At 40.3% G+C, this 20,018-nt stretch overlaps 1 protein-coding gene across 1 annotated transcript in view; it reads right to left on the minus strand.

Moving 5' to 3' along the window:
- Positions 1-20,018, minus strand: part of LOC145403312 (uncharacterized) — a 148,399-nt gene that overhangs the window by 102,594 nt on the left and 25,787 nt on the right. Inside the window, exons 4-8 of the mRNA XM_080275110.1 lie at positions 19,514-19,660; positions 12,205-12,360; positions 6,175-6,321; positions 2,178-2,324; positions 764-910 (exon numbers count right to left, since the gene is read on the minus strand). Of these exons, the coding sequence (XP_080131236.1) occupies positions 764-910; positions 2,178-2,324; positions 6,175-6,321; positions 12,205-12,360; positions 19,514-19,660 (744 nt within the window). The remainder of the gene's footprint in view (positions 1-763; positions 911-2,177; positions 2,325-6,174; positions 6,322-12,204; positions 12,361-19,513; positions 19,661-20,018) is intronic.

Here is a 20,018-nt window from a genome sequence, read left to right on the forward strand (position 1 = left end):
TTCATTTTTATGGATTTCGTTCTCAACCTGAGTCTTTGTTTCTCTCTTTCGCTCTGTCTCAGGTCTGCAACACCATTACCTTAGGAGGACGATTCTGTTATTTCATATTTCGAAAACTAATAAATGACAACACTTCCTGCATTTATTGATGTCTGAATTATCATCTTTCATAAATTGTTTAATCGCGATACAGGCTACGTACTGTATTTTTTACTCTAACGTGGCCTTAAAGTACCATCACCTTCTGCTTCACTGCTGAGTTGCAACGTGAGATTTACACTACGAGTATCCTGACGCTCGTCACAAAGTAGTGCTATTGAAAGGATGAAGTGTGGCATTGTCCTCCCTGCCACTGAGGTTCGTGAAATATGCTGAAAAGGGAAACTCTGAGCCAGGCTAAAGCAAAAGTAGTATTGTATCCTCTCCATTCCTCTCTGATCGTTCTCAAGCTTAAGTTCCAAATGAATTGTTAGAAGTCCTGCATTCCCACCAGAAGTTTAATATAGCGATGACTGCATTACACCTTTCTTTCATATGGATGTGGTTACATCAGTTCTTATCATACTTGTCTGCTTAATCAAAGTTCTTTCCATAATGTCTTTCTCTTGATTTCTTTGCCGTTAACTGGCACTGTATGAACTAAATATGTATCATATATTCTTCACTCATCGCAGAACTTTATCTCCTTATGATTACACGGAGAAACCAAGCATACCAACTGATAATTCATGTAAACATTAGAAAACCTAAAGAACAAATTTACTTCCACACTCCCCGCGGTGACGAAGCTTGATGGATGGGTCGTTACAGGAGGCAATGCCGAGGAAGCAGCCGTTGCTGTAAGTCTTTCCATCAGTGCCACACACTGGATCGTACAATAGGATGCACACTTGAGGGCAGTTCTTGGTGGCTGCAGCAGTAAAGAAGAAAGTCACAAGTGAGAATCTGGCTACTGAATTACTTTCAGATTTATTGTAATACCCTTAAAAGTCCATATTTCAGATTCTATTCTCAAATAACCTTAACGATTGTCTTAACTTATAGCAATACTTTCCTTACTATCATAAGGATTAAAATTACATTACTATACAGTTCGATTTCAATATATGGTACTCGATCATGGAAAAAGACAAACGAAAATTACTAAGTGTTTCTTTCTGTAGCATTGTACCTGCTTCATAAACACTGTCTTCATACAGTGCATTACTAAATTTTCACAACCATTGCCCCGTACCATGTGGAGCTATGCTCATGTATGAAAGAATGTGCAAGACAAGACTATCATATATGTGTTGTACATTATCGTGTTTAGTTTTACCTGTGTAACGATTGCTGACTCAACATCATCGACCTGTTGTACAAAGATTAGTTCTGACTTTCACCACTCTAACCTGTTAAATACTACATTGTTCATGTTCATCATGATTATGGATTTCGTTTCTAACTGAGTTTTTTTTTCTCTTTCGCTCTTTCTCAGGTCTGCAACACCGTTACCTTTGGACGACGATTCTATTATTTCATTTCTCGAAAGCCAATAAATGACAACACTTCCTGCTTTTAGTGATTTCTGAATTATCTTCTTTCATAAATTGTTTAATCGCGATACAGGCTACGTACTGTATTTTTTACTCTAACGTGGCTTTAAAGTACCATCACCTTCTGCTTCACTGCTGAGTTGCAACGTGAGATTTACACTACGAGTATCCTGACGCTCGTCACAAAGTAGTGCTATTGAAAGGATGAAGTGTGGCATTGTCCTCCCTGCCACTGAGGTTCGTGAAATATGCTGAAAAGGGAAACTCTGAGCCAGGCTAAAGCAAAAGTAGTATTGTATCCTCTCCATTCCTCTCTGATCGTTCTCAAGCTTAAGTTCCAAATGAATTGTTAGAAGTCCTGCATTCCTACCAGAAGTTTAATATAGCGATGACTTTATTACACCTTTCTTTCATATGGATGTGCTTACATCAGTGAAATACTAGTGTTTAACCAAAGTTCTTTCCATAATTTCTTTCTCTTGATTTCTTCATCGTTAATTGACACTGTATGAACTAAAAAGGCTATGTATCATATATTCCCCACTCATTGCAGAACTTTATCCCCTTATGATTACACGGAGAGACCAAGCATACCAACTGATAATTCATATAAACATAAGAAAACGTAAAGAATAAACTTACTTCTACACTCCCCGCGGTGACGAAGCTTGATGGATGGGTCGTTACAGGAGGCAATGTCGAGGAAGCAGCTGTTGCTATAAGTCTTTCCATCAGTGCCACACACTGGATCGTACAACAGGATGCACACTTGAGGGCAGTTCTTGGTGGCTGCAGCAGTAAAGAAGAAAGTCACAAGTGAGAATCTGGCTACTGAATTACTTTCAGATTTATTGTAATACCCTTAAAAGTCCATATTTCAGATTCTATTCTCAAATAACCTTAACGATTGTCTTAACTTATAGCACTACTTTGTTTACTATCATAAGGATTAAAATTACATTACTATACAGTTCGATTTCAATATATGGTACTCGATCATGGAAAAAGACAAACGAAAATTACTAAGTGTTTCTTTCTGTAGCATTGTACCTGCTTCATAAACACTGTCTTCATACAGTGCATTACTAAATTTTCACAACCATTGCCCCGTACCATGTGGAGCTATGCTCATGTATGAAAGAATGTGCAAGACAAGACTATCATATATGTGTTGTACATTGCCGGGTTTAGTTTTACCCGTGCAACGATTGCTGACTCAGCATCATCGACCTGTTGTACAAAGGTTTGTTCTGACTTTCACCCCTCTAACCCGTAAATACTACACTGTTCATCTCTGTTCATTATGATTATGGATTTCGTTCTCGACCTGAGACCTTGCCTGTTTTTCTCTTTCACTTTGTCTCAGGTCTGCAACACCGTTACCTTTGGTGGACGATTCTTTATTTCATTTCTCGACAGCTACTAAATGACAGCATTTCCTGCTTTTACTGATGTGCGGATTATCTTCTTTCATATATTATTTATTCGCGATACAGGCTACGTACTGTATTTTTTACTCTAACGTGGTCTTAAATTACCATCACCTGCTTCACTGCTGAGATGCAACGTGAGATTTACACTACAATTATTCTGACGCTCGTCATAAAGTAGTGCTATTGACAGGATGAAGAAGTGTGGCATTGTCCTCCCTGCCACTGAGGCTCGCGAAATATGATGAAAAGGGAAACTATAAGCCAGGCTAAAGCAAAAGAAGTATTGTATCCTCTCCATTCCTCTCTGACCATTCTGGAGCTTACATTCCAAATGAGTTGTTAGAAATCCTGGTTTCCTACCAGAAGTTTAATGTAGAGATGACTGTATTACACCTTTCTTTCTTATGGATGTGGTTACATCAGTTTTTATTCTATTAGTTTGTTTAATCAAAGTTCTTTCCATAATTTTTATCTCTCTCTTGATTTCTTTATCGTTAATTGGCACTGTATGAACTAAATACATATCATATTGTTACGTCCACGTCCCACACTGCTACAGGCCCCAACACCAGTAGTATAGCACAGGAAGGACGTTGCCCAGTGAGTTGTTCTTCCTGTGGTCAGCCTTTAGGTGTAGCCTACAGTACACAGGCTCTGCTCAGGCGCCGTAAATAAACACTGGCTTCTTAACCCGCCGCATCCCGGAGACGTGAATTCACGTCCTCACATGATGTGCACTCATATCCCGGAGACGTGAATTAATGCGGCAACATTGCAAGGTCCCTAATTTGCACAATTTTTAATTTTCACGAGTGATTTTTGGCATGTATACACGGGACACCTTCCTCTATTCCTCTACAAGATGCCAAGCAGGGACAATGCCTTAGACCGCATAACCTCTCCCCCCCCCCGTGCACGCCATTGTCTCGGCAATTCACCTGTTACCAGTGACCTGGCCAATAAAGACATTCAGGGCCAGAGTGATTCCCCAATCGATGACAATGTGGAGGACAAAGTTTACATAGCATTAGAGGAAGAAACAGTCAGAAATGATGATCAGGTAATGTGGGAAAAAAAAGGTCATGAATGGTGATGAGTTAGTGAGTGAAACAAAGCTTATAATGCCTATATTGCTGTTTGAAAACCAATATACTCTTGTACTACATATAAATTCGTACCAAGTAAATAAATAAATACTGTTAATGAGTGGATAAAATAGTTACCCTCCTATAGAACTCGTTTTCTTTGGTGCCAGCCTGTTAGACAACCCAGTCAGGTAAGGAGGTACTCGTACCTAGATCGAGTATTTTAAACCTCAGGTGAGCGATTTCTCTATGAATTTTCGATGTTTCTCGTCAAAAGCGGATGAGCCAAAAAAAAAAAAGGTCCAAAAATGTCGGGACTGGGGCGTACCACTGCCCAGAAAACGTCAGGATGGGGCGGATTAAGTTCATTGTCTTTATTTCCCAAATAATTACACTTATGCTGTCCAACTTCACTTCACTATTCTCACAAGTACTGAAGCTATACAAACTTTACTAACTGCAGTTACACTTAAAGTTTGACAACATTTCACTGTTTTCACAAGTACCGATGATATACAAACTTTTATAACATTTCATTGTTTTCACAAGTGCCAACTTCTCTAACACTACACTACACTCAAACGGAACTGAAAACCGACTGAACTTGCTGTAGTCTCTTCCCCATCCGTATATAAGCTCATATTGTACTAGAATGATCTACTTCTCCACAGTTCTAGTGTATTTCAGAGAGAGAGAGAGCACAGTTACCAACTCGGAGACAACCAAAATATGCCACAGCTCTCCCACACTGCACAACACTCTAAATTATTTAGCATACAATCTTTGAATTACATAATTTAACAAGCAGTCGCATAACTAAAACATTATAGAGAAAAAAAGCACAAAAATTAATGCATAACTTACAAAACAACTACTCTCACAAACAGCAGGCAAACTGGCAATCCTAACTCGTACCGGAACCACAGTAAACTATGGGAAACGCCGAGAAATATCTCGGCTACCTAACTGGCAAATCTCGCTTCATAACTCCTTACCCGTGGGGATGGCTGGACTGCGCCATGCCCCTCCAGCGGAGATAGCAGCGCTCTAAATACACGATAAATTAGCTACTTCCAGGTCGATGGAAGGATCACTTATTCTTTACCCTCTGTGGTAAAGTGGTAGAGTGTGCGTTTCGCACGCTGGTGAGCTCAGGTTCGCCTCCTGCCAGAGTTGTAAAAACTTTGGGAAATGTTCACAAGCTGCTTGATACTTTGGCGGACACAAGGGGTGCTGTGATTTAACCAGTGTTGCATACTAGTATGCTTGCTCCAAGTCGGCTTAAGGCGGGCCGATTACACTTGGTTCACAGACTACACACACATCCAAAACCACTACAACACTACAATCACACTCACAAGCACTTCTCACCCTACATACAGTCTCTACCAGACAGCCTAAGCCACTGGGTAGAGATACATTGATTGTATTGTCCCTGCTTCAGTAGGGATAGGCTGGTCCTGCAATGGACCTCAACAGCTGATGATGATGATGATGATGAGTATGAGAATAGGTTATACGGGATATTTCAAAGGGTAATGAACATGGAAAATTAGTGACCAAGTGCACGTGGGGTGTTGCCAGGTGATAAATTATCTACTTCATGGTCAATGGTAGTATCAATTAGCCTTTTCCCTTTTCTATATATATATTTTTTGTATGAGAATAGCGCATAGGGCACATTTCAATGAAAAAAGCAAATGGAAAAAACCAGTCGGAAGTTGCATTGTGCGGCATGGCTGTAGCTATGTGGGGGAGGGGGTAATGGAGGGGAGATGGGGAGGCAAGGCATTCACAGAAAAATGGCTAAATTGGTAACACTGCATGTGAGTACTAGCGGTATTAGCAATGCTGTCTATAGCTGCACACTGGCAGTAGTAATAGATGATTCAAGACCGCACTTGAATGCACGGGCAATTTTAAAAAAATCCCTGAATCACAAAAGTCACGCCCTCCGGTATGGTAGTTATGTAACAACCATCACGAAAGTGACAGGCCACGGGTTAGGGGTTAACAATATATTCCTCACTCACTGCAGAACTATGTCTCCTTAAGATTACACAGAGAGACCAAGCATGCCAACCGATAATTCATATAAGAGAACTTAAAGAACAAACTTACCTCTACACCCCCCTTGGTGACGAAGCTTGATGGATGGGTCGTTACACGAGGCAATGCTGAGGAAACAGCTGTTGCTGTAAGTCTTTCCATCAGTGCCACAAACGGGGTCAAAATACAGGGGGCACACGTCAGGGCAGTTCTTGGTGGCTGCAACAGGAAAAGAAGAAAGTCACTAATGAGTATCAGACTACTGAATTACGTTTAGATTTATTGTAATACCCTCAAAAGTCCATAATTCAGATACTATTCTCAGATAACCTTAACGATTGCATTAACTTATAGCAATACTTTGCTTATTATCATAAAGATTAAAATTACTTTTATATACAGTTCGATCTCAATAGATAATACTCGACCATGGAAGGAGACAAACAAGAGTTATGAAGTACTTCTCTCTATAACATTGTAACTGTTTCATACTCCTCATACATTATTAAATTTTCACAACCACTGCCTGTTACCACGTGCAGCTATGTTCATGTGCTTCAGTAAAACACACACACACACACACACACACACACACACACACACATCCCAAAAGTTCTAGTAATATGAATATTGTAGGAATATAAGTTGCCTTACCTCCTAGCTCTCACTGTTGCCTTCAAAGTAGTCCTCTTGGGGATGTATACAGTGGTCCCAGCATTTTTTCCACGAGTCCATGCATCTCTGGAAGGCTTCAGGCCTGATGGTCTTGAGCACTTCCAGCAATTCTGTCTGGATCTCCTCAATCGCGTCAAATCGACGCCCTATCAGTCATAATTTCAGCTTGGGAAACAGGAAAAAGTTGCAGGGGGCAAGGTCAGGTGAATAGGGTGGGTGGGGAATGACTACCGTGTTAGTGGAAGCTAGGAACTGCCGAACAACAATTGATGTGTGGGCAGGGACATTGTCATAATCCAGTCCTTGTTCTTCCATTGTTCTGGACTTTTGTGGAGGATGCTATCCCTCAGATGCTGCAAAACTTCACAGTAAAAGTATCTGCTGACAGATTGACCGAATGGGATGAATTCCTTGTGAACAATCTCTTGGATATCGAAGAAAACTATCAACATCAACTTGACATTGCTGCAAATTTCATGTGCTTTTTTTGGCCTCGGTTAATTGGGAGACTTCCGTTGCAATGACTGTTGCTTTGTCTCCGGGTCATAACCATAAACCCATGATTCATCACCAGTTATGACCTTGGAGATGAAGGTGGCATCATCTCTGACCTGATTCTTGAGCTCCCTGCAAACTGCAACGTGATGTGCCTTCTGCTCCTCACTCAGCAGTCTCGGCACAAATTTTGCAGCGATGCATCTCATGGCCAACACGTCTGACAAAATCTCCCATATGACAGTCCAACAATATCACAAACATCATGGATAGTTCGTCTATGATCTGCAAGGATAGCCTGACGAACATTTCTGACATTTTCTGTGTTGTTGCCATTGACGGTTGTCCAGAATGGTCATCGTCTGTGATGGACATTTGTTCTTCCTTGAACTGCTTATATTAGAAAAATATTCTGCTTTGGGACATGGCATTGTCACCAGAGGCTTGCTGAAGCAACCGGTGAGTTTCTGCAACCATCTTGTTGATCTCGAAACAGAACTTGATGCAGGTTCTTTTTCCCATGAAGTCTGCCATTGCAAATCCGCCAAACTACCTACACACCACATTACAGTAGTAGGCATAGCTCAACAAAACGTCCGCTCGCAGACACGGCCGGGGCCACATTGACGCACAAGGGGTGCTGCTGACTCCTCCTAGCAGCAAAAGGCAAAACTGCAAACGGCTGGTCCCTCTGTTCAACTTACTGGAACTTTTGGGTAAATCGCTATCAAAAGACAATTCTAAATTAATTACGATGATCTGCATGTAGCAAGACAAAAGCAATAAAGTAGATTTTTTTTTCTATGCAGGAAACTGCATTCCAAATCCTGTGAAATGTATGTCGAGTTCGTTTAAAACTATGTGCTCATTCTTCGCTATATCTGATTGCTTTGATTTTTGGTAGGGAGGTGACCCCCCTAGAATCACTGGGGGTCACGCTACCCAAATATCGCATTACAGAAGAGAGTCCACTGTACAACAGGTACTAAGACAACACAGCCATATCTGCCCTCCTTTCACTATATCTGAGAATTTTTAATTTCGTGAGGGGGCTCACCCCCCTAAAAATCATTCTTACAAAATTCTATATAGTGAAAGACCTTCGGAGTAAATGGCCGAAAGTACCTAGGAAGTTTCATTCAAATCTTTCCCCTTTTTCTGATCGTTTTTATATTGGAAAAGGGGCTGACCCTCCAAAAATCACTAGGGAGCCACGCTCCTCAAATATCACATTATGGATGTGAATCCATTGTACAGCATGTACTAAGATATCAAACTTATAAATGCCCTTCTTTCAATATTTGCCGTCCTCCTTAAGTAAGGCGAGGAGATATCGTTTAGTGTGTGTGTGTGTGTGTGTGTGTGTGTGTGTGTGTGTGTTCTTTTCTAATTGTTCTTACCTAATTAAATCTTTACAGGAATGAGTCAAGCTCGTACTGTCCTGTGTATTAAGCCATTTTTATTATACACATCCTTAAATTTATTAATAGTTCTGGGACACACTATTTCATTCGGCAGTACATTCCACTGATCAATTGCCCTATTTGAGAAACTGAATTTCTTTATGTCTTTATCGCTTCTCTTCTTATGTAGCTTTTTGCAGTGTCCTCATGCTGATGCTTCCCCATGGATTATATACTCATTTACGTCTATTTTCTCTTTCCCTGAGATGCATTTATATATCATAATCATGTCTCCTCTTTTTCTTCTCTCCTTTAGTGCTGGTAGACTCAGTTTTTCTTCTCTTTCTTCGTAGCTCACATCCCTTAAGCTTGGTAGGCCTACCCATCTTGCAGCTGCCATCTGTACTTTTTCAGTCTTAATAATACGTTATTGGAGACGAGGATTCCAGTCTAGTGATGCATCCTGCAGGGTTGGTCTGATGAATGATATTATTATCTTTCTCAGCATGTCTTCATTTATATATGTGAATGCTATTCTCATGTTAGCATGCAGTGTATGCAGTATGTTACGTACCTTTTCACTGACGGGGTCAGCCGGAGATAGTCTGTTAATGATAATTACTTCTAGGTCCTTCTCTCTTTCTGATATGTGTAGGGTTGAACTTCCTAACTTATAATACCAGTCTGGTCTTTTTTCACTTTTATCAAACTTCATTACATGACATTTGTCCACATTAAATTCCATTTGCCATTTACTGCTCCATTCACGAAATTTATTAAATTCTTCGTGTAGCTTTCTGCACTAATCTGTATTAGTAGTTTTCCTTTATATTTTTGCATCATCAGCAAACATATTACTGCCATTTCCATTGTTACTCTCTATGTAATTGATATATGCTAAAAAAAATATATATTTCGTGCCAGCACTGAGCCCTGTGGAACTCCGCTAGTAACTTCCCTCCATGATAAGTAATTTCTCCTTAGTACTGTCCTCATTTCCCTTTTTCTGAGAAAATCCTGCATCCAACAGTACAGTTTGCCTTGGATTCCTCCTTGATGTTACAGTTTCCATAAATGTCTTTAGTGCTGTACTCTGTCAAATGTTTTCTTGAAATCTAAATAGATACTGTCCACCCATCTTACCCTTTTCTGTAATGGTTCTGAAACTCTGTCATAGTAGCTTAGTAGATTAGTGACACATGATTTTCCTTTTCTAAAACAGAACTGCCTTTCTGTAATCATACTGTGTTCTTCTAGATGGTTTACCTAAACTTTCCTTATCAGCTTTCCTAGAATCTTACAACACTATAGTAGGACTCGCGCACGTTTGCGGCTGTGGTGTGGCCCGCACCTGTGTACAATGGTGCCACGTTTCCCCAACTTGCGATGTGAAACGGACGCTATTTATGTACAAGGCATCACAAATTCGATAAATTCAGATGAATAAAACTTACACTTGTGTATTTTGATGGATGAATCAACAGTAATCTTATTATGCAGAAAATATTTATACAGTAACACAGAAACATGGCATACATATTGTACAGTGTTGCTAAAAGAAATTGTAGTCACTTTTAATAGTTTTTAGCGTAGTTTTAGGGTGGGTAATAATATCACAGTTATGGATATAAGATAATGAGCCTGAAAAAAGAAGAAATATGCCAATATCCAAAGTAAAAGAAATAATTCATGTAATTCTTGTGAGTGGCAACACTTACACTGGCCTAAGATAAAGTACGTACCTCCGTAGACCTAAGCATATCTTGTACAGGTGTTGCTAGGGAAAAATGCTCACATTTACCGGCTTTTACCATAATTTTAAGGGCGAGGAATAATCACATTTATAATCATAAGCTAATATGTAGGACAAAATAGTAGGCATATGCCAATACCGAAGTAAAAAAAAAAAAAATTATTCACTCGCGAGTGGCAACACTTCCACACCCATTCGGTGAGAGAGAGAGAGAGAGAGAGGGAGAGAGAGAGAGGCAGGAGAGGGGCATGCATTCAATGCACTGTCGGCATCACTAAATATAACAAAACCAAATTAACAAACGAAAGCACAATTATAAATAACTTATAAAAGAATCAAAAGTACTCAGGGTGGCTCACATTTCCCGCCAGGAGAGAGAGAGAGATAACGGTATAGAAAACGTGGCACCACTGTACACAGGTGCAGGCCACACCACAGCCGCAAACGTAGGCGAGTCCTACTATAGTCAGTGATACTGGTTGGTAGTTGAGTGGATTCTGTCTATTTCCTTTCTTGAATATGGGAACAATGTTTGCTTTCTTCCAAATATCAGGTAGTTTACCTTGACCTAAGGATTCCTTGAGTATTAAATATAATGGTCTGCTTAACTCTTCTGCACATTCATATGGCACCCTACCTGAAATTTCGTCAGGACCATATGCTTTTTCACTGTCTAATTTACTTAACTCTTCTTGTACTTCTTTTTCTGATATTGTATATCTGGTAATATGTGTGGGCATGCATGTTCCGTCTCATCTCTTTCAAAATTATTTTCTTCTAAAAAAGTTGGTTGGAAATTTTTATTTAGTGTTTCACAGATATCTTTCTTTTGTGTAAAGATGATGCCCCTAATCCATAATGGACTGTATTTTATCTTTCAATTTGGTTTTGCTTCGGATGTAGCTGTAAAATAGTTTAGGTTGATCACTAATTTTATTTATAATGGCTTTCTCAAACTGTCTCTGACCTTGTCTCCTTATCCTTGTAAAATATTTTCTTGTCTGCTAATAATTGTTATATGCCCTCTCACTATTGTATCTTCTGTATCTGTTCCACAGCAAATCTCTTTTTTCTTATGTGTTTTTACACTTTGTATTAACCCATTTCTTTATTTTCTTTATTTACATTTCTGTTTCATTGTGCTGAAGGATGTAATTTTTGACTCCTACTTCATAAAAATCATAGAATTTTCTATATGTAATATTTAAATCTTGTCTTCTAAGCTCCTTTTCCCAATCTGTTTCTAAGAAGTACTACTTCAGGTCATGGTAGTTACCCTTTTTGTAGTTTAGACTCTTCTTGTAACTCTCATTACCGTTAACTATGTCATATGCAGTCCTGAAGTTGCAATTTATTACTGCATGGTCGCTTTTGCCGAATGAAGAATGATACATTATTTTTTCAATATTATTTTCTTACCTGGTAAATATAAGATCTAGTACTGATGGATCATCAAGTCCTCTTTTTCTGGTGTTTTCCTTTACATGATGTGTTAGGAAAAACTCCTCCACAAGATCCAGGAGCTTTTGATCTCATCAGTTTTCATGGCTTCTTACAGCTAGATTATTCCAATTTATATATGTATGGAAATCTCACATTAATGTAATTCCTTTAGATTCCTCTTCCATTCTATATAGTAATGTTCTTAAACTCTGAACTGTACTTTCTGCCAGATCTTCATATTCGCCTCTTTCCCAAGTGTTTGTTTTGGGTGGCATGTATAAATTTACCACAATTACTTTCTCTTCAGATGTGTTAAAATTAGTGATCACGCACCTGTACATTCGCCTTCGTGCTTAAACGTGATGGCTGGGTTGCGACAGGTAACTAAACCAAGCAGGCACGTGTTGCCGTACGTCTTGCCGTCACTGCCACACACGGGGTCGTAGTACAGGGGACACGCGTCTGGGCACTGGTTGGTGCTGGTGTTGCCTGCAAGTGTACAGAAGGGAGGGGCATGACATGGACTCTAAAGTAAGGCAGTATTAAAAAAGGGAGAACCATTTTGGGTTTAAATCCAATTAAATGATTACTTTTATACATCCCCTGAAACGATGAACTGATGGATCACTATTTATAGTTTCGAAGCAGATCATCCTTATGCAGACTCAGTGACGTGATTCATACATTGCTCAAAGTTCATAGTGTAGGGGAAATGAGAGCATTAAAAAATCTTTTTGGCAAGTTATGCAAAATCTGTGTCCGTGATGACGTAACAAACTGATTTTCAGACATTTTTGTGGCACACGTTTTCCCCAAAATACTTCTGTGAGGTAGCTTGTTGGCATTTAAAGCTTAAAATTAATAAGCACTATCGTTTACTGATCAATGCAATGTTAAATTATTGCAATAATATAACGGTATATTAGATACCAAGAAAACTTTGTTGAATTATTTTTTCAAATTATACTTTCGTGTATTTAGAAAATATCAAAATTAGTTTGTGACAGGTTTGAGCACAAAACACCCACCCACCTATGGGGCTAAATTTAGTTAATTAGTCTAGACTTAGTTTTAAGTCAAATAATTGCCTGTTTCATATAAATCCATTTACTAAGTCTTGTTGTAACCATGACCCAAGGGGAACTTAGTGGTGCAGTTTGTAACGGTGCTTCAGTAAGATGTGATCCATTAGGCATTTCATCTGAGAGTGATTGGGATTTACCTATCTATCCATCTATATACCTAGGCTGCTTCCCCCAAGGAAAGGGAGGTAGCTGAGACAGGACGACACACTCCCAATTTACTCATCCACTCAAACACATTCATTCGCATCTTAGCCCCAAGGGGAGAAGGGACAGATCCTCACCGCACCACACCGCACGAAGGTCAACTGGGCAGTGCAATCAGTGACATCCGCTGCAGGGCCCAACAGTAGAGCTGTTTTTTTTTTTTTTTTGTGTCCGACTCTGGGCAAAGGCTTCAGGGCCTATATCTTGGGGGCAGTAGCCTATCCCAAGGCCCAGTAGTCCTCCTACACCTCCACATGTCACCACTTCGGCGCTAACACCCACCATCCATATTGAATATATGCTAGGGCTGTCTCATACAGGACTGGTGTACTGGTATTAGTGGGGGTATTTTTACGACAAGTCAGCAGGTCATCTGGTAGATCAGGAAAGTCTGCTTTTTATGAAATTCAAATCCTTAAACTGTCCCCTGCCCCAGCCAGGATTCGAACCTGGGTCCATCAGGACTGCAAGCCGCCTCTCTACCGATTCAGCCACTGCCTCCCCCACATCATAATAGACCCATCCCCTTACCCGCACCTGACCTGATTAGCTGATCAGACCAAATGCGGGAGAATATCCCCTCAGGGCTGCGTCATCATTCATTCATTCACAATTTCTCTCCATTTATTTCTGTCACGCACAGCCACTCTTCCTTGTTCAACAGACATCCCTTTTGCATCCAACACTCTCTTCACACAGTCCATCCATTCTATTTGTGGTCTCCCTCTCAGCCTTACACCTCTCACATCAGATCTAGTTATCTTTTTCACCAATCGCTCATTATCCATTCTCTCCTTATGCCCAAACCATCGCAACACCCTCTTCTCAACTCGATCGACCATCTCCCAAACAACTCCAGTTCTCCTTCGCATTTCATCATTTCTTACTTGATCCACACATACTCCTCAGACACCTCATCTCCGTCACATTCAAGCTTTTCCTCTCTGCTACACCCATATTCCATGTTTCAGCCCCATATAACGCAGTCAGTACCACAACACCCTCATACACCCTTCTCTTTACATCCATTCTAAGCGAACAACATCTAAACACTTTTTTCATTCCTCCCAGCACCTTTCCTACTTCATTCATTCTAAACTTCACTTCTGCATCTATTCTTCCATCCACAGCAACATGTGACCCTAAATACTTAAAACACTCTACCTCCTCAAGCAACTCACCATTCAAAACTATTTTCATCCTCCTATCATCTACTGAAATCGTACACATCATCATTTTACTCTTATTCTCATTTACTTTCAATTTCCTCCTTTCACACACCCTTCCAAACTCCTCTACCAACTGTCTCAATCTCTCCTTTGAATCAGCCACCAGTGCAGTATCATCTGCAAACAGCAGCTGCTTCAGATTCCACTCTCTACCATCAACATACACCAGACTGAGACCTCCACCTAAAACTCTTGCATTCACCTCCCTTACAACACCATCCATATAAATATTAAACAACCAAGGCGACAGCACACATCCCTGCCGCAGCCCCACTCTCACTGGAAACCAACCACTCACAGTATTTCCCACTCTTACACATGCTCTACTATTTACATACAAACTGTTCACCCCTTTTAGTAACCCACCATTAAGTCCATACAATCTTAAAACAGTCCACAAACTTACCAGTTACATGAAACCACTCACTGGCTAGCAGTTAGTAACTGTTTAAATCCCTGATCTACGTAAGTAACCTTGCACCTCTCGGCTGGGCTGTTAAAGTTAGGAGGACAGACAAACTAACATGAAAATCATCTAAAAATTCCCGTTTGTTGCAGTTAATAATGCTGCTTCTCCCCTTTTATAATTATAGCCTAGTCTCAGTATATTGGATTCGGTTGCTATACGATTCGTGATAAAAATATATTATAAATAACATTTGGAAATTAATTTTTCTTTTTCAGTGGGAGTTCTCTTTCAGCTCGCCGAGATCCTTTCGGGCTAACCAGTACGGTGGATCGTTTAACTTTGTGTGTGTGTGTGTGTGTGTGTGTGTGTGTGTGTGTGTGTGTGTGTGTCCATCTTTTTTATGCAAGGAAGAAGGAACTGTGCAGGTTGAAAATAAATGCCGAAATGCTTTTGCACCTTGCACTGTAATATCCCATGTTTTTATACATTTTTGTCGTGATGTTATGTATTATTTACATCGATTCAGTATTTATTATTTTCGGTTGAACGATGCCACTTGAGACTAATATGTTACCAGTGAGGTCCTATATATTTTGTAATGTTTATCCACACTTCTAAAAGAAAATATCATAGACAATTTAAAAGTCCTTTTTATCATAAGGGCCTCTAAGGGGAGATTTGGCAACACTGGAAAGGGGAAACAACTTAGACAAGGAGACGCACGGTCCCTCTTTCTGTTTTGATTTCTCGGGAGCAGGGTCACGGCCTCCTGCCTGGAGCTTTCTTTCTCCCAGCCCCATTATGAGTTAGTGTACTGACTTCTATTCCCCTAAAAGGGAAGCAAGTCTTGCAGCAAGTCATGGTGCATGTCTGAATGTAAGTCCGGGAGTGAACTTCAACCAAGTTCTGGCAGAGTATTTTATTTCTGACATTGGGTCTAGCATGGCCATTGTCTGTTTTTTAAGCAGTTTTCAAGTCTTGCCCAGACCTGGAACAAGTCCAATCTCTCTCTGGACACCCCTTATGTTAGGTCCATTTATTATCATGTTTTAAAATGTATTACTAATAACAGTTCCTCAAATATCTCATATATTCATAAACTTCTTCATTTTAAATGTACTGGTCACTTATTACTATTTGTAAGTGGTTTTTCTGTGTGTGTGTTTTTTCCATCAGTACATAGTGGTGATCAGCACAAAAGCAAATGCAAGGGCCTACAAATTGCTCTCAAAAAAAAAAAAAAAAAAAAAAAAAAAGGTAACAGAGCCAAATTCAAGATACATTCTTTTCGAGACGCTTGGACAAACTGCGCCTGAAAGACTGGAGATCGTTGGCAGTACGAAAAACAGACAGATGGACACAATTCCAGGATTGATTTGTTGCATACATGAAGGACAGGGAGTAGCGGTTAACTCTTGGATTACAGAATTGGACAGAAAAGGGATGAGAGTTTGTTGGTTGATGGGTGCTACATGGCCGCCGTAGTGGTGGAGGGATGCAAGCAGACAGTTCAGAGGAGCAGTGACCATTGAAGTAGCAACAGAAAAAAGATAAAGATGCAACAGTGCGGCAAAGAGACTTAGCCTCTTCCCCCCCTGCACGCCACTGTCTCGGCAAGTCACCTGTTACCAGTGACCTGGCCAATAAAGACATTCAGGGCCAGAGTGATTCCCCAATCGATGACAATGTGGAGGACAAAGTTTACATAGCATTAGAGGAAGAAACAGTCAGAAATGATGATCAGGTAATGTGGGAAAAAAAAGGTCATGAATGGTGATGAGTTAGTGAGTGAAACAATGCTTATAATTCCTATATTACTGTTTGAAAACCAACATACTCTTGTACTACATATAAATTCGTACCAAGTAAATAAATAACTACTGTTTATGAGTGGATAAAATAGTTACCCTCCTATAGAACTCGTTTTCTTTGGTGCCAGCCTGTTAGAAAACCCAGTCAGGTAAGGAGGTACTCGTACCTAGATCGAGTATTTTAAACCTCAGGTGAGCGATTTCTCTATTAATTTTCGATGTTTCTCACCAAAAGCTAATGTTTGAGACCAAAAAAAAAAAAAAAAGATCCAAAAATGTCGGGACTGGGGCGTACCACTGCCCAGAAAACGTCGGGATGGGGCGGGTTAAGTTCATTGTCTTTATTTTCCAAATAATTACACTAATGCTGTCCAACTTCACTTCACTATTCTCACAAGTACTGGAGCTATACAAACTTTACTAACTGCAGTTACACTTAAAGTTTGACAACATTTCACTGTTTTCACAAGTACCGATGATATATCTATCTATCTATCTATCTATCTATTGCCAGATGCCTCAATCCCGTTTGGGGTGGCCACAAACAAATCGCCTCCAAGTCGCCCTGTCCCCCGCCATTTCACTGCCCTGCTCCCAACTCACACCCCCCTCTCTCATATACCTCTCCACCCCATCCCTCCATCTCATCCTCGGTCTCCCCCTCCCTCTTCCACCCTCCACCTCACTCACATACACTCTCTTCGTCAATCTTTCACCCTCCATCCTCTCCACATGGCCAAACCACCTCAGTGTGTTCCTCACAACGCTTCCTATCACATCCACATCCACACCACAACGCTCCTTTATATCCTCATTCGTCAGCCTGTCTCTCCACGTGACTCCACAGGCTCCTCTTAAATAACTCATTTCCACTGCTCTCACTCTTGACTTGTGTCCTTCCAACAATGTCCAAGCTTCACTTCCGTACGTTAGAGTTGGTATCACAATACTGTCATGTAGTAACTTTTTTACTTCCATGCTCACTTCCCTGTTTCTTATCACTGCTTTTAAGGAACCAGCAACCTTTCTTCCCTGCTGTACCCTTTCAAGCACTTCACCCTCCAAACCTCAATCCTTACTCATCACACTACCCAAATACTTAAACGTACTCACAGCTCTCCCACACTGCACAACACTCTAAATTATTTAGCATACAATCTTTGAATTACATAATTTAACAAGCAATTGCACTGCACAACACTCTAAATTATTTAGCATACAATCTTTGAATTACATAATTTAACAAGCAATTGCATAACTAAAACATTATAGAGAAAAAAAAACACAAAAATGATATAAACTTGTATAACATTTCATTGTTTTCACAAGTGCCAACTTCTCTAACACTACACTACACTCAAACGGAACTGAAAACCGACTGAACTTGCTGTAGTCTCTTCCCCATCCTTATATAAGCTCATATTGTACTAGAATTATCTACTTCTCCACAGTTCTAGTGTATTCCAGAGAGAGAGAGCACAGTTACCAACTCGGAGACAACCAAAATATGCCACAGCTCTCCCACACTGCACAACACTCTAAATTATTTAGCATACAATCTTTGAATTACATAATTTAACAAGCAATTGCATAACTAAAACATTATAGAGAAAAAAACACACAAAAATTAATGCATAACTTACAAAACAACCACTCTCACAAACAGCAGGCAAACTGGCAATCCTAACTCGTACCAGAACCACAGTAAACTATAGGAAACGCCGAGAAATATCTCGGCTACCTAACTGGCAAATCTCACTTCATAACTCCTTACCCGTGGGGATGGCTGGACTGCACCATGCCCCTCCAGCGGAGATAGCAGCGCTCTAAATACACGATAAATTAGCTACTTCCAGGTCGATGGAAGTTTCACTTATTCTTTACCCTCTGTGGTAAAGTGGTAGAGTGTGCGTTTTGCACGCTGGTGAGCTCAGATTTGCCTCCCGCCAGAGTTGTAAAAACTTTGGGAAACGTTCACCAAGCCACTTGATACTTTTGCAGTCACAAGGGGTGCTGTGATTTAACCAGTGTTGCATACTAGTATGCTTCCTCCAAGTCGGCTTAAGGCGGGCCGATTACACTTGGTTCACAGACTACACACACATCCAAAACCACTACAACACTACAATCACACTCACAAGCACTTCTCACCCTGCATACAGTCTCTACCAGACAGCCTAAACCACTGGATAGAGATACATTGATTGTATCGTCCCTGCTTCAGTAGGGATAGGCCAGTCCTGCAATGGACCTCAACAGCTGATGATGATGATGATGATGAGTATGAGAATAGGTTATACGAGATATTTCAATGGGTATTGAGCATGGAAAATTAGTGACCAAGTGCACATGGGGTGTTGCCAGGTTATAAATTATCTACTTCATGGTCAATGGCAGTATCAGTTAGCCTTTTCCCTTTTCTATATATATATTTTTTGTATGAGAATAGGCCATAGGGCACATTTCAATGGAAAAAGCAAATGGAAAAAACCAGTCGGAAGTTGCGTTGTGCGGCCTGGCTGTAGCTATGTGGGAGAGGGGGTAATGGAGGGGAGATGGGGAAGCAAGGCAAACACAGAAAAATAGCTAAATTGGTAACACTGGATGTGAGTACTAGCGGTATTAGCAATGCTGCCTATAGCTGCACACTGGCAGTAGTAATAGATGATTCAAGACCGCACTTGAAAGTGCAGGCGATTTTAAAAAATCCCTGAATCACAAAAGTGATGCCCCGCGGTATGGTAGTTATGTAACAAGCATCACGAAAGTGACAGGCCGCGGGTTAGGGGTTAACAATATATTCCTCAATCACTGCAAAACTGTCTTCTTAAGATTACACAGAGGGACCAAGCATGCCAACTGATAATTCATATAAACATAAGAGAACTTAAAGAACAAACTTACCTCTACACCCCCCTTCGTGATGAAGCTTGATGGATGGGTCGTTACACGAGGCAATGCCGAGGAAACAGCTGTTGCTGTAAGTCTTTCCATCAGTGCCACAAACGGGGTCAAAATACAGGGGGCACACATCCGGGCAGTTCTTGGTGGCTGCAACAGGAAAAGAAGAAAGTCACTAATGAGTATCAGACTACTGAATTACATTTAGATTTATTGCAATACCCTCAAAAGTCCATAATTCAGATGCTATTCTCAGATAACCTTAATGATCGCCTTAACTTATAGCAATACTTTGCTTATTATCATAAAGATTAAAATTACTTTTATATACAGTTCGATCTCAATAGATAATACTCGACCATGGAAGGAGACAAACAAGAGTTATGAAGTACTTCTCTCTATAACATTGTAACTGTTTCATACTCCTCATACATTATTAAATTTTCACAACCACTGCCTGTTACCACGTGCTGCTATGTTCATGTGCTTCAGTAAAACACACACACAC

The sequence above is a fragment of the Coenobita brevimanus genome, chromosome 60, assembly GCF_032717465.1.
Source record: "Coenobita brevimanus isolate Jiangsu-jjx chromosome 60, ASM3271746v2, whole genome shotgun sequence".
Taxonomy (NCBI): Eukaryota; Metazoa; Arthropoda; class Malacostraca; order Decapoda; family Coenobitidae; genus Coenobita; species Coenobita brevimanus.